General features: G+C 33.8%; 1 protein-coding gene across 50 annotated transcripts in view; it reads right to left on the minus strand.

Moving 5' to 3' along the window:
* Window positions 1-16219, minus strand: part of PPFIA2 (PTPRF interacting protein alpha 2) — a 495741-nt gene that overhangs the window by 67972 nt on the left and 411550 nt on the right. For all 50 annotated transcript variants that reach the window (XM_072724476.1, XM_072724479.1, XM_072724473.1 and 47 more), the window contains 3 exons: window positions 8205-8442; window positions 4612-4641; window positions 1369-1499 (listed from right to left, as the gene is read on the minus strand). In XM_072724476.1, coding sequence (XP_072580577.1) covers window positions 1369-1499; window positions 4612-4641; window positions 8205-8442 — 399 coding nt within the window. The remainder of the gene's footprint in view (window positions 1-1368; window positions 1500-4611; window positions 4642-8204; window positions 8443-16219) is intronic.

The following is a 16219-nucleotide window of genomic DNA, read 5'->3' on the forward strand; positions in this document are numbered from 1 at the left end:
TCTACCTGTCTTTCTTTCAGTTGTGGAATCTACTTCATTTAATTTTAAATCATCTAGGTAGGAATTAAAAGCAAATTATCTTATACTCTCGTGATCACTTCATGTTTTTTTCTTATAGCTCTCAGGTATAAGAAAACTGAATAGGTACATGTTAACTGAAGGTACATGATAAACTGAAATGAAACCAAGCAGTTACTTGGGGTTCCATTTCTGGTCGATGTGGCCGACAATGTATTAATAGAAGAGGTTCAACATATATTGCTATCTATTCCATAGCTGTTAATTTGACAACACCATGATGAATTGCTTGACTTATTTATCCTAATTAAAGAGTTCACATTCTCTAAACCTAAACCTCCAAACCGATAGCTTTCACATATTAAAATATAATTCACTCTTTTCTTGGAGGGTGAAAGCATATATTTTGAAACTGGAATGACTGTTTTTTTTTTCCACATTAGAAATTAAAAATAAATAAGACAGAAAGAAAAAAAAATTCCTGCCAGCACAGAAAGCTCTATTTTCAGATATATTTGCTATAAAACACATACTATTTAGAAGATAGATTCTTACATAAAATATTAACGCTGAGTCATGTTCACTTATATCAATTACGTGTCTAGAGACGCTGCAATGGATAAGACTGTAAAAGACCATATATTTAAGATGTGAAAGGCACACTTAGATTTCTTTATACTAAAAAAAAAAAAAAAAAAAAAAAAGATTTCTTTATACTATTAATAATTACAGAGATCTGCTTGTGATTTTGTAGGCAGACAGAAAGGACCATAGGATGAGTTATTATGAAAAATGAGTATTTTTCCCTTACCTTTTCTTTTAATATTTTGGCAAATACACTTTCTTTTTCCCCTAAAAACTTTCTGCCTGAGTAGCTGTTACAGCTGGCAGCACCAGCATCTGGAGGATGGTATACATACCTGTCTTGTAAAAGCAAATGAAATGCAATTATGGACTCTTCAGACCTCATTTATTCTTACCCCTAAACCAAATTTATAGTCCTTTCCTAGAATCCCTTACGCTTTTTGTTATTCTTCCTAATAAGTCCTTCCATTAGCCTGACTTGAATAGGAAATATACACTAAATATAGGAAAGTTAATCTCATCTAAATTGGTTAATAATCATACCACAAATACACAGTTTTAAAACTAAAAATTTGATCTCAGAATGCAAACTATTTTTTCACAACTGATGTTCGGCAGAGGGAGCTGGGCAATACTCTATTGGATAGTTAGAGCTCAAGTCAAATTTCTCATATAAATTTTAAGCAGTCTATTTGACAACCCTGAAAATAAAGAGGAATGGTTTCAGGAGAGCATGCCTTGTGCTGTGTGCTGGGAGATTCATACCTTCGGGCATCATTGTGGTAGGAGGAGGGAAGGGTGTGAGTCATCCTGACGGCTCTAGGGGTAGGGGGAGGAGAAGTTTCACATTTAATTGTTGCTTTATCCTCCCGACCATCTTCTTCCACCACCGCAATCTAGAAGCAAAAACAATACAATCAGATGAACTCTTTTTAGATCTCAAGTGAAATTGGTGAAAATGGAGAATCATTAAACAAGGCTATATGGGTAATTATAATACAAAAACAAAACCAAAAACTTGGTACAGATTGGTCTTACACATCTAAATCACATTATTGAAGAGTGTAGGTTTCATAACTGTTTAAATGTGAAGACACTCTAGGTAGAAAAAAAAAAACAAGGACACATTGCACAAAAACATATTTCAGAGTAAATAAACACCATAGATCAATACCCAGGAACTATGAAAACCTATCCTGGAATCCATTTCAATATATCAGGAATGTAAATGCTTTACAAAAAGTTACTGAATTTGAGCTAATTCACTAAAAAAAAAAAAAAAAAAAAAGCATGCAAAGTCAGGTTACCATTACATGGATATCTTTTAAGTAGATTTTGAAGTGAGATGAGAAGGTGGCAAAAATACAAATTTACCAGATAAACTGCATTAAATCAGGCTAATGCAATGTGTTCCAGATGTATAAAAAATGAGTGGCAGTTTATTTGAAAAAAAAAATCTTTCTAAAGTAAGGATTACAAAAGGTAAGAATAGAATTCTTACAAATTGTTTCATTTCACTATCTATCATGGGAAGGGAAGGGATTTCTTTAAAGAATTTAGTTCAGAATCCAGAACAATTCAGGATACTATAGATTTTGTCAGAAAGAGACATCTAAAACTGCATTACAGTAAGACTTTTCAACAATCGAGTTGATTGTAAAGAGGTATTTTTTTTACAACAACCCTGCATTTTTTTTCATGGCATCACTGCATTAAAATACATACACATAGAGAGAAGGATTGAGGAAAGCAGGTTAGAAGATACAGTTCTGGAAGTTCTGGGGACAAAAAAGTTAGCGATACGGCTATAGCAAAAACTTTACAGCTGTGTTCTCATCGTTTGGCCACATAATGTCTTGCTTTGTTTCTATGTTAAGCTCTTCCGCATAAATGTGTTTATACATGATATACGATGAAGACTTCATGCACTGGATAAAGTTAATGAAATTGTTTGACTGGGCTTTTGTCATCCAAGCCTGGATAGCTTGGAAGAGTTTATGTAGGCACGTTTATAGGATTTCCTCTCTCCATTTAAATGAGCATAGTGATACCAGAAGAATCTTTTTTCAAGAACTACTTTCAGCATGATGTTAATACTATGGAATACTCTTTCTAAACCCACAACTCATCTAAATTCATAAAATGTATTTCCGAAGTCTTCCTAATATGTGCTTATGTCTTCACAGTCCCAGGATTTAGCCATAATTGTTTCCTACGATTATTTCCGCTAAGCCTGACCTTTCTGCTTCCAGATTTTTTCCCCCGGCAACACCTACAATGCCTTATTCTCTCCACACTGCCAAACTAAACCAACTTCCCAAATACCAGATTTTTAAAAACATCGTACACAAACTGTCTGAATCATGCCTAGAGCTTACACTGTATAAATAAAGTAGAGGAAAAAGGTTTTCCTGGTTTCTCTTATTTGTTAAATGACATGTGCTAATTGCTTACCTTCTCTAGGACAAAATTTCCTCATCAATAAAATGTATGCGATAATACTTATCTTAATGTGTTCTTTTGAAGGCAAGTGTAATCATACCAAGTAACTCCTTAGCCTGATATACAACAATTTTTAGTTTGTGGTCTTCTTTCCATGGCCTACCTTTCTTAACAACCTTCTGAATTCCCTGAGCCTGCATTTCTGTATGGGACCTTCCTTTGTAACTTTTTTTTTCTTATATCCACTAAACTTCTTTTACATTCATCATCTACTCAGGTCTTTCTATATTCCCAATATAATTGTTTCAAGTGGTAGAGGAAGTCAAAGAGACAAATAATAAGAACTTTATGCAGGGTAAATTTGACAGTTGAGAACCAACTGGTGGTATCAAGGAGAAGATGCTCTAGGAAGATAAATGATAACTCAAGAAAAAAATTCCATCAATCTAAGCCACACAACCATAATATAGATTTCTTTAATTTAAAAAAGACAAAAGAAAAACAAATAGTTTCCTGGTTCCTGACGTGTCTGGACATAGTCGACTATCACATCTTGATGATGCTAAAAAATAGATCTATGCACTGGATAGTGGGTTGAATCTCTGAAATCTTTCCCATCTGATATTCCATGAGTCTAACCTCTGCTGTTCTCAATTATCTAACAAGATATCATATTGTGAATCAGAACTGGAGTCAATCTTGTTTCTCATTTCCAATATTTATTCTACTTATGTCACACCAAACAGGAAAGCAGTGTATTAATTATTATTTTTCAATTTCTGTACTCTTGATGCTCTGGTATCTGGTGCCTTGCAGATCCAGAACAGAATGCTCCTCCCAGGGCCAGCTAATTGCTAGAGATAGCAAACTACTTCCCTGGAGTGTGCCTTGCATGTGCACATCAATCAGTCTGGACCCGTACACCAAGTCATATTCTCTATGGCTGTTACGCTTCAGGAGGTAATATTCCTCTGCCTTAACCATCCCAGGCCAGGAAGCAGACAACCAGAAATGGCCTCTCTACCTACAGCCTCCCGACATGACTAAAACTAGTCAATCCTAAGCCTGCTCACCCTGCCTTGCCTTTCCAACAGAAACCACAATGAAACTTCTACTCATCCTCTCTTCTAGCTCTTTCTTCCTCAGGAGGACCTATGCTGGTACCTCCCTTTGCCTCTGCATAGCATGGCATGCCCCCTCCTCTTGGGAAGTGTGAGTAACAAGCTATCTTTTCATTGGCAGTGGTCTTCTCTTCTGTTGGTCTCACATACCTGAATTCCGAAAGCCTACATTTAAAAATAAGCAACACTGCTCTAACATTGACAATAAACAATCTAATTCTAGGATATTTCCACCAAATAATCTAATCCTTACTCTAGAAAGCATAAACAATTTTATTTTGAGGTATTTGCTCTTAAATCATATTTATACAGTTCGATAATACTTAAATGCTTTTAATATTTTTTAAGGTTAATAAAATAGTTCAACTAAAGGGAATATCATTTTAAAGTTTTCATAGAAAAAACAATAGTCAACTAGTAATCATATAAAAGATATTTACAGTACCTTTCTCCGATGTTTCCTTAGATCACTTGGCTGTGATTGGCAGTAATAAAAGCAACATAAAACAGAACTAATTAATGAGTACCATTTGACCATGTTAAAATTTAAATAGTATTCTATAACTTGACTGCTTTGTTTTTTCATCCCACTGTTTTCTAAATAAATGTCCTTAACCCTTATAAAAGGAACCCTCCTGAGAGCGACTGCAGAGAGGGAACTCCTTAGATGGAATGGGTGGGGAGCATGTCTACATGATGAGGTCAAGCATATGTGCATGATATCTGAGACGTGGAACCCTAGGGAATATGAAGCATATATGGGGTGATCTAGCCAGAAATAAATATGGGATTATATCCTCCCAAGAAAACATAAGTGGGAATGAAGGAGATTATACATGAATGAAGAACCGATGCCCATATATGGAGGTTATAAACATTCTCTTTTGCCCTATCTATGCAGTCTTGGTCCTTGATGCTGTTCCTCACATATCTCTAATTTCCTGGCATCCTAACAAATCTCTCATTCCCAAATGCCAAAAGCTCCGGCTTCAGTATAACATGTTTTTAAGGCTGCTGTTTTCTTGTCAATGTGCTTTTACAGAATTTTTTAAAAAGTTAATTCTTTCTGATTTCAGATGAACCTTATTTACATATTATCTTTGTTAATTTTGCTTGTGTAAGTAAAATAATTTTATTCCATTTTAGTTACATTTACATTTATATGTTTTTATGTTATTGAAAAATTGGTTGATTTATTCCACTCAATATTCTAACTAGATATTGGTAGTTTGTTCTTTATGCTTACAGATTTGTGGTGAAGTGAAAGAAAATAAAAGCACATTCTATAATCAGGACAAATAACAATTCTTGCAAAACATATAAACAAACACAATATGAAGGAATATAATATCTATTCAGTCTCTGCTTTTCTGTCCCTAAAATTTTTCATTTTTCTCTGAATATGCAAACATAGATTACATCCAACAAAATTATGCCCACCAATATTTTCCCCAGGTAAAAGAAAATCTGCTTGTCTTTCACTGTAGGAGTGGTGAATTTAATGATAAAGTTTTATTATGTGATAAGGACTTCCTGGATTTCATTTCTTGTTTTTCTGAGATATGGGACATTTTAAGTACTTTTTTTTACCCTCAGGAAATGCTTTAAATATGTTTAAATACTCTAATTACAATACAATAATCTTCATTTACCACTGATTTATTTATGACTAACTGCTCAAAAATGCTTGAAAGCTGTGTCATCTTTTTCATATATATACAAACATCATGTCTAAATGATTAGAAATACATTATTTCATTAGTATAAAATAATAACACTATTAAGGGTTATGATACTAATGTTTATGAGAATACTTTTAAAAGAGCAAAACACTATGTTGCAAAAATATAAGGAAGAACAGGACAGAAATAATCAAAGCTTCCTTGCCTTGAATGCTGACTAAATTAATTGCTCTGTGCAACAAGATTCTTACTGTAGCTTTGATAATAAGCAAGTCATCAATACATGTAGCAAATATCAACAGAAACTAAGCCAGAGACAATACCCTGTTTAGTTAATAAAGTCAGATCAATGGTTCCTAGATTTCTATAATAAGGAAAATATAATGTAGCTCAGTATACGGCATACATCTTAGTACATTGGCTAAAAGATGGTGCTGTGTCTAGGTGGGGTCAGTTCTGATTAGCTGTCCTTTCTCCTAACTGGGCATTGTCTATGATGTCTATTTTAAAAATATTTTAATATCAACTCTGGAAATGAGCACAGAAGAGAGGATTCAGTGACTTAAGAAGGTAAATGTTTCCTTTTTTTTTTTAATTTTGTCATTTCTCTTTTATATAAGTTGACTTTATTGTATGGAAGTCCATAATCGTAAAGAGTTTAAATATGAAAAATGCTGTCACGCCATAAAAATAGTTTTCTGTTTCAATTCTCAATTGTAAAACTGAAGAAAAAACATATTTAATTTACATACCTAACAAATTTTGTGAAAAAAAATTAAAAAATAATTCATAAGGTACTTTTTCCCTAGAAGTGAGAGTATTTAATATACATATAAAATGTCTTGGGCAGCCCAGGTGGCTCAGCGGTTTAGTGCCTGCCTTCGGCCCAGGGCATGATCCTGGAGACCTGGGATCGAGTCCCACATCGGGCTCCCTGCATGGAGCCTGCTTCTCCCTCTGCCTGTGTCTCTGCCTCTCTCTCTGTGTCTCTCATTAATAAATAAATAAAATCTTTAAAAAAAATGAAATGTCTTTATAAATATGTGCATATATTTGCATTTATATAAGTCAATTCCAATGAAAATGATTTTTACAATTTATTAGCTAAAATACACATTATTGCAACATATTTATGTAAGATATCATTTAGAAAATGAATTAAGTTTTTTGTTCAGATGTTTTACATACATACAGAAAAACACAGATATAGATATTGTGACACTATTTATAGTAGCTTCACAGCCTTTTGACTATATTTAGAAACACTATATACACTTCGTATTCTTCCGTAGTATCATTAATTTCTCCTCTATTTGTTATATAGTTTTACAGTATATAAACTTATTTCACTGATTTGTTTTTAGTTAATTTCTATCTACAAACTCATTTTTAGTTAAAATTTTATTGTTTTAATAGTATAGTTTTAATATTCACTATAAAAATAGAATTTTGCCTCCAAAAATAGTTCAGAATATTTAAGTCTTCATTACTGTCATTTAAATATATACCCAGGTAATTACAAAAAAAGGGACAGAATAGTACATGCTTTTGTGTCAGTAAATTTGAAGAAAAATCTGGTTCCACTTACTGTGTTGAACATGAGCTATTTACTCATGCTCTCAGATCCTAGATACCTCTACTCATTGTTGCAGTGATACCCTCAGACTGTTATCATCAGAATTAAGTGACTAAACATTATACCATTTAGTAGTCATTCCCATCATTTTTTCTAAAGTTTTCTCTATATTATTTCTAGCAAAGGGCACTCTGATTTTCTCTCAGTTAGGTTCAGGGTACCTGCTAATTTAGGTTTCCAACTTTTAATCCCAAATATAAAAATAAATGACATAAAGAATTAAAGAATAAAGAAGGGTAAACATGTTGACATGAAATTCTAAAACAAAATTAGAAAATTGTACTATCATTTTTGATGTTTTTTCTTATTAAAATTATATTATCTATATTTTAAAATGTTAACATTACATGTTGTTCTATTGAACCAAATATACTATTTTTTGTGATTTATTGCATTAAAAATAAAATACCCAGTCACAATTTATTTCATCAAGATATCAGTAAAAATCTACTTAATAGTTTAAGACATTCTGATGTGATATTTAGATTGCTGCTCTTCTATTTATTTATCATGTGACCTTAGAAAAGGACACCTTTGTAGGCTACATTTGCTCATCTCATAATGGGATTAATAGTTGCACCTACCACATACGGATGCTGTGAAAAAAAAGAAAAAACAATAAAAATCAAAGAAGGTCCTTAGAATAAACACCCAGTAAATATCAGCTAATGAACCATTAAACCTAATGGGAGCAAATATTCTCTGTGTACATCATCATACCAGTGTCATGACTCCCATCCGATCCATTTCCCTGGCAGGACTCCGAGGGGTGAGCTTTGGCGTTGAGTGTCCACTCGGAGGAGATGAACTGGCCAGCGAAGAAGCTGTAACCGAGGCAGTGATGGTGGTACCTGGGTGGACCCTTGCTAAATTCAGGCCTTCCAGGCTCACACTAGCCACTCTATTCTCAATTTCTTCAGCACGTAACTCCGTAGATTCTTTTTCTTCCTGAATTAGCCTGAAAGATACAGCTTAATTTGGATCCATTTTATGCTGCTAAGATGGTAATTGGAATTCACATAAATAAATGAATAAATAACCCTGTGAACATTTTACATCCTTTTCTTGAAGGCAGTATAACTTTCAATAAATTCTGGAGACTTTCTGGCTGAAATTTAGAAAATCCTTTGTTTTTTCAAATGATGTACAATTACTCCCCACTTTTAGTTTGACTCTCTTTCTGTACTACCTCTTGCTAAAACTTTTTTTCCCCACCTGCTAACCTTTTTAAAACCTTGCTTGCCTAGATAATTTCTGCTGCTAATCCTTTTCTTTTCTGCCACTCATCCTAATCTTACAGCTGAAATGAGGTGTCATTGAATGAAAATTTTAGAAACTCAGGTCCCAACAAAGATTTTGAATCTTACCTCCTACCTGATGAAAAAGTACAGTTGACAGAATCTTCGATGAATGGTCATTCATAATTATCATTTGGTCAAATAAAACTTTGAGACTTTTTTTTTAATGCTACCTACTTAGTCAAGTCAACTAAAAAATAAGCAGCAGGCAATGTAATAATATGGAGATGATCTATCCATAGGTAGATAGACACATGCATACATAATTAAAGAAAGTGTTTTAACTGTTGCTATTAATCTTTTTGAGACGACAAAGCACTAATTACTCTTCTTTAAGGAGACGCTTCAAGAATATATATAAATTAGCTATTACAAAGATGCAAAGAACAAAGAGCTTCAGTTGGGTTGCAAAAATATGTTATTTTTTAAATAATATCTTATTTAAGTTGAGTGTATACACATTTTGTATATTGTTATAATGAAACTATGTACCAGTAGTTGATTTAAGAAATAGAGATTAGTAAACTCCTCTTAGTTTCCTCTTAACCACAAATGGCTTATTGTGATCTCCTATGATATAATTCTAAGGTTATGATCATGGCAAAGTTTTCTTTCTGCATATTCACTTTGGAAACCAGTCTTGTAGTTTCTTATAAAACTAAATATACTCTTACCATATCATCCAGTAATTATGTTCCTTGGTATTTACCTAAAGGAGCTGAAAACTTATATCCACACAAAAATCAGCGTACGCATGTTTATAGCAATTTTATACATAATTGACAAAACGTGAGAGCAATCAAGACCTCCTTTAGTAGGTGAAGGGATAAACTGTGGTTTATACCAACAATGGAATATTATTCAGGGCTAAAAAGAAGTGAGCTATCAAGCCATGAAAAGAGATGGAAAAACATTAAATGCTTAAGATTAAGCAAAAGAAGCCATCTAAACAGGCCACATACTGTATAATTCCAGGTCTATGATACTCTAGGAAAGGCAAAACTATTGGTACAGTAAAAAGATCAGTGGTTGTCAGTGATCAGGGCGGGGGAAGGGATGAATATGCAGAGCACAGACGGTTTTTATGGCAGTGAAAATGCTCCGTATGACACCATAATGTTGGAATCTTGTCATGCATTTTCCACACCCCCAGTATGTACACCATCAAGAGTTAACTGTAATGTAAACAATGGAAGTTGGGTAATTATTATGTCTCAGTAAAGGTGCACCACTTTTAATAAACTACTGTGGTTAAAGGTGTTAACAGTAAGAGATGCTTTGCATGTGTGAGGCCAGGGCATAGATGGGAAATCTCTCTACTTTGCATGAACTCTCAACTTTGCATGAACCTTAAACTGCTCGAAAACTTGAGTCAAAAAATACTGAGGCACATTTATTCTAAATTATAAGTTTTCAGTTTCACAGAGAATGTGAACTGTAGGGTGCCTGGGTGGTTCAGTGGGTTAAGTGTCTGCCTTTGGCTCAGGTCATGATCATGGGGTCCTGGGTTGGAGCCTTGCGCTGGGCTCCTTGCTCACTGGGGAGTCTGCTACTCCCTCTTCCTCTGCCCCCCATCCCCACTCCTGCTCTCTCTCTCTTGCTCTCGCTCTCTCTCTCTAATAAATAAAATATTTTTAAAAAGAATATGAATTCTCTTACTTTGAAGTTTATTTTCATGGATGCACTTTAAGTTCACCCAAAGATCAGAATCCCAAGGGAAGGCTTAATCAGGTAACATAGCACATTATTAATGCTTTAAACACATTCCAATGGAAAAACCACCTCCTCTTAAAATAAAAAAAAAATAAACTTTGTATTTTAAGATGATTGGTGGGAAATGACTTTCAGAAGAAATGTTTTTTTCTATAAATAAATTGTAGTTATGAACTCTAGGCATTGTATTAATCATAAAGGTCAAATCTAGAGAAATAAGCTGAGTAAGAAGTAGACTGTAGACTGAAGTTTAATTAAACAGGAAATCCAATGCTACCTATATATTCAGTTTATTTAGAAAAATAAATGACAATCCATTGATCTTTAGAGTTCTGATGTAGAGAAAGAAGAAAGAAAGAAAGAAAGAAAGAAAGAAAGAAAGAAAGAAAGAAAGAAAGAGAGAGAGAGAGAAAGAAAGAAAGAAAGAAAGAAAGAAAGAAAGAAAGAAAGAAAGAAAGAAAGAAGAAAGAAGAAAGAAAGAAGAAAAAGAAAGAAAGAAATTAGATTTCCTTTGAAATATCCTAATGTGTTGGGAAGAGAGTCCCATATAAATCCTACAAAAGGATGAAATAATAAATAAGACCACAAAAGTAAGGCACCCAAAATAGTAGCTATCTATAGACGCACAGATTAACAAGCAGGGCAGTGGCAGATGAAGTAATTTGATCCCTTTCTTTAAGGGAGAATTAGTAAATTAGGAAACCAACTAGGAGGAATTTTTTTTTTTAATGGTTAAAATAGTTCGTGAAAGAAGAAAAATCTTAACCAGAAATAAATTCTAGTTAGTGTTAGTAGTTTTCATGAAAATACTGTCACAGTTTTTACGAAGATGCTTATTTCTTTTTCTATATTAAGTTTTTAAATTTTAATTCCAGTATAGTTAACATATAGTGTTCTATTAGTTTCAGATGTACAACATAGTGATTCACCAGTTCTACACAGTACTCAGTGCGCATCATGAGGAGCGTGCTCTTCTAACCCATCACCTAGTTCACTCATCACTCCACCCACTTCCCCTCTGATAATCATCAGTTTGTTCTCTACAGTTAAGCCTCTGTTTCTTGGTTTGCCTCCCATTTTCCCCTCTGCTCCTTTGTTTTGCTTAGTTTCCCTTTGCCCGTTTGTTTTTGTTTCATAAATTCCACATATGACTGAAATCATATGGTATTTGTCCTTCTCTGATTGACTTATTTCACTTAGCATTATACACTCTAGCTCCATCCATGTTGTTGCAAATGGCAAGATTTCATTCTTTTTTTTTTTTTTTTGAGAGAAAGGCCATGTACGCAGGTGCACATACAAATGAGGGAGGGTGAGGGTCAGAAGGAGAGGGAAAATATTTTTATGTTGTATACCTGCAACATATTTCTTTCTTTAAAAAAAATTTAATTTAAATTCAATTTAATTAACATATAGTGTATTATTAGTTCCAGAGGCAGAATTTAGTGATTCATCAGTTGCATACAACACTCAGAGCTCATTATTTCAAGGGCCCTCCTTAATGCCCAGGTACCCCATCCCACTCCCATTCCCCCAGGCCCTCAGCCTGCCCCTCCACCCCCCAGCAAGAGAATGTTAAGCAGGCTCCATGCAGAGCCCGAGGGAGGGCTCAATCTCCCCACACTGAGATTATGACCTGAGCCAAAATCAAGAGTGAGATGCTTAACCGACTGAGCCACCCAAGTGCCCCAAGATTTCATTCTTTTTATGGCCGAATAATTCTCCATTGTATGTATACATCACTTCTTTATCCATTCATCTATTGATGGACCCTTGGGGTCTTTCCATAGTCTGGTCGCTATACATAATGCTGAAATAAACAGAGGGGTGCATGTATCCCTTTGCATTAGTATTTTGGTAATTTGGGGTAAATAGCGCTGTGATAATGGATCTTAGAGTAGTTCTATTTTTAACTTTTTGAGGAACCTCCATAATGTTTTCCACAGGGGCATCACCAGTTTGCATCCCTACCAATTCACAAGGCTTCCTTTTACTCCACATCCTCACCAACACTTGCTATTCCTTGTGTTTTTGTTTTTAGCCATTCTGACTGGTATGAAGTGGTACCTCATTGTGCTTTTGATTTGCATTTCCCAGATTAGTGAAGTTGGGCATTTTTTCATGTGCCTACTGCCCATCTGTATGTCTTCTTTGGAAAAATATCTGTTCAGGTCTTCTGCCCATTTTTTTAAATTGAATTACTTATTTTTGGGGTGTTGAGTTATACAAATTTTTAACGTATTTTGGATACTAACTCTTTATTGGATATGTCATTTGCAAATATCTTCTCCCATTCTGTAGGTTGTCTTTTAGCTCTGTTGATTGTTTCCTTCACTGTGCAGAAATTTTTTCTTTTGATGTAGTCCAAATAGTTCATTTTTGCTTTTGCTTCCCTTGCCTCAGGAGACCTATCTAGAAAAATGTTGCTATGTTTGATGTCAGAAATCACTGCCTATGCTCTCTAGTAGGAGTTTTAGGTTTTCAGGTCTCACATTTAGATCTTTAATCTATTTTGAATTTATTTTTATGTATGGTGTAAAAAAGTGGTTCCATTTCATTCTTTTGCAGGTAGCTGTCCAGTTTTCCCAACTCCATTCGTTGAACAGACTTTCCCATTGGATATTCTTTCCTCCTCTGTTGAAGATTAACTGACCATATACTTGTGAGTTTAGTTCTGTGTTTTCTATTCTGTTCCATTGATCAATGTGCCTATTTTTATGCCAGAACCATACTGTTTCGATTACTAAAGCCTTGTAATATAACTGTGATTCTTCCAGTTTTGATTTTCTTTTTTCAAGACTGCTTTGGCTATTCGGGGTCTATCAGGGTTCCATACAAATTTTAAGATTGTTTTTTCTGGGTTTGTGAAAAATATTGTTGGTATTTTGACAGGGATTGCATTAAATCTATAGATTGCTTTGAGTAGTATAGACATTTTAACAATATTTTTCTTCTAATCCATGAACATGGAATGTCTTTGTATTTCTTGCGTTGTCTTTAATTTCTTCCATCAACATTTGATAGTTTTCAGAGTAGAGGTCTTTTACCTCCTTAAGTTTATGCCTACCTATTTTATTATTTTTTAGTGCAGTTGCAAATGGGATTATTTTCTCAGTGTCTCTTTCTGCTGCTTCATTATTAGTGTATAGGAATTCAACAGATTTTTGTACATTGATTTTGTATTTTGTCACTTTAATTCATTTATCAGTTCTAGTAGTTTTTTTTTTTTGCTTATTTATTTATTTATTTATTTATTTATTTATTTATTTATTGGTGGAGTCTTAGCGTTTTCTATGTATGGTATCATGTCATCTGCAATTAATGAAAGTTTTAGTTCTTCCTTGCCAATTTGGTTGTTTTTCCTTTCTTTTTGTTGTCTAATTGCTATGGCTAGCACTTCCAGTGCTATGTTGAATAAAAGTGGTGAGGGTGGACATCCTTGTGTTTTTCCTGATCTTAAGGAAAAAGCTCTCAGTTTTTCATGACTGAGTATGTTTGTTGTGGATTTTTCATGTAAAGGTTTTAGAGGTATGTTCCCTCTAAATCTACTTTGTTGAGGGCATTTATCATGAATGGATATTATACCTTGTCAAATGCTTTTTCTTCATCCATTGAAATGACCATATGGTTTTTATCCTTTTTTTAATTGATGTGATGTATTATATTGATTGATTTGTAAATATAGAACCACTTTAGCATTCAAGGAATAAATCCCACTTGATTGCATGGTATGATTTTTTTAATGTATCGTTGGATTTGGTTTGCTAGTATTTTGTTGAGGATGTTTGCATCTGTTCATTAGAGATATTGGCCTACAGTTCTCTCTCTCTGTTGTGATATCTGTAGCTGGTTATGGTATCAGGGTGGTACTAGCCTCAGAATGGATTTGGGGGTGCCTGGGAAGTTCAGTGGTTGAACATCTGCCTTTGGCTCAGGTCATGATCCCAGAGTCCAGGGATCCAGTCCTGCATCAGACTCCCTGCTGGGAGCCTGCTTCTCCTTCTGCCTGTGTCTCTGTCTGTGTCTCTCATGAATAAAATAAAATCTTAAACAAATAAAAACAAATGAATGGATTTGGAAATTTTCCTTTCTTATGTATTTTTTTGGAATAGTTTGTAAAGAATAGGTATTATCTTTTCTTTAAATATTTGGTAGAATTCACCCATGAAGCCATCTGGTCCTGGACTTTTGTTTTTTGGGAGTTCTTTAATTACTGATTCAATTGCATTGCTGATAATTGGTCTGTTCAAATTTTTCTATTTCTTCCTGCTTCAGTTTTGGTAGGTTATATGTTTCTAGGAATTTATCCATTTCTTCAAGGTTGGCCAATTTGTTGACATACAATTTTTCATACATATAATATTCTCTTACAATTGTTTGTATTTCTATGGTGTTGAATGTTATTTCTTCTCTTTCATTTGTGATTTTGTTTATTTGGGCCTTTTTTTTATGAGTCTGGCTAGAGGTTTGTCAATTTTGTTGATCTTTGAAAAAAAACAACTCTTGGTTTCATTGATCTGTTCTATTGGTTTTTGTTTGTTTTTATATTCTATATCACTTATTTCTGCTCTAATTTTTATTATTTCATTCCTTCTACTGGTTTTGAATTTTGTGTTTTCTTTTCCTAGATCCTTTAGGTGTAAAGTTAGATTTTTGAGATTTTCTCTTGCTTCTTGAGGTAGGACTGTATTAGTATAAACTTTCCTCTTAGAATTGCTTTTGCTGCATCCCAAAGATTTTGGACAATTGTGTTTTCATTTTGATTTGTTTCTGTGTAATTTTTTAATTTCTTCTTTAATTTCTCCACTAATTTTTAATTTAGTAGCATGTTATTTAACTGCCATGTATTTGTGCTCTTTCCAGGTTTTTCTTTTGGATGATTTCTACTTTCATAGTGTTGTGGTCAAAAAAGATGCATCGTATGGCTTTGATCTTTTTGAATTTGTTGATTTGTTTTGTGGTTTAATATGTGATCTCATCTGGAGAATGTTCCATATGCACCAAAAAAAAATGTGTATTCTGTTGTTTTAGGATGGAATGTTCTGAATATATCTGTTAAATCCAGCTGGTCCAGTGTGTCATTCAAAGCTACTGTTTCCTTCTTGATTTTCTGTTTGGATGATCCATCCATTGAGTTAAGTTCAAGTCCCCTCTATTATCATATTACTATAGTTTAGTTTCTTTATGCTTATTATTAACTGTTTTATATATATGGGTCCTCCTGTCTTGGGTGCATATTTATAATTGTTATATCTTCTTGTAGGATTTTCTCCTTTATTTATTATATAGTGTCTTTGTCTCTTGTTAATAGTCTTTGTCTTAAAGTCAGGTCAATTTTTCTGATGTAAGTATTGCTACCTTGGTTTCCCTTGACATCCAGTTGCAAGATAAATATTCCTCCATTCCTTCACTTTCTTCAGTGATACACTTGGATTCCTCTCTCTTTATTCTTTGCATATCCATTACTGATTTTTGATTTGTGGTTACCATTAGAAGTCTATATTAAATTGATAGTTACTTAAGTTTGAACCCATTCTTAATTCACTTCACACCACATTTTAGGTATATGGTGTCAGATCATTTTCTGGATTATTTATACTGATAGGAGTCTTACCTAGTTGTATCCATGGGATGAGGTAAGTTTATGGTCCTCCTACTCCACCATCTCCCCCTGCTGTCCAAGGTGCCTATTTCTTTTGAATATTTCTATACACTTGAATTGTA

The sequence above is a fragment of the Vulpes vulpes genome, chromosome 10 (genome assembly GCF_048418805.1).
Source record: "Vulpes vulpes isolate BD-2025 chromosome 10, VulVul3, whole genome shotgun sequence".
Lineage (NCBI taxonomy): Eukaryota > Metazoa > Chordata > Mammalia > Carnivora > Canidae > Vulpes > Vulpes vulpes.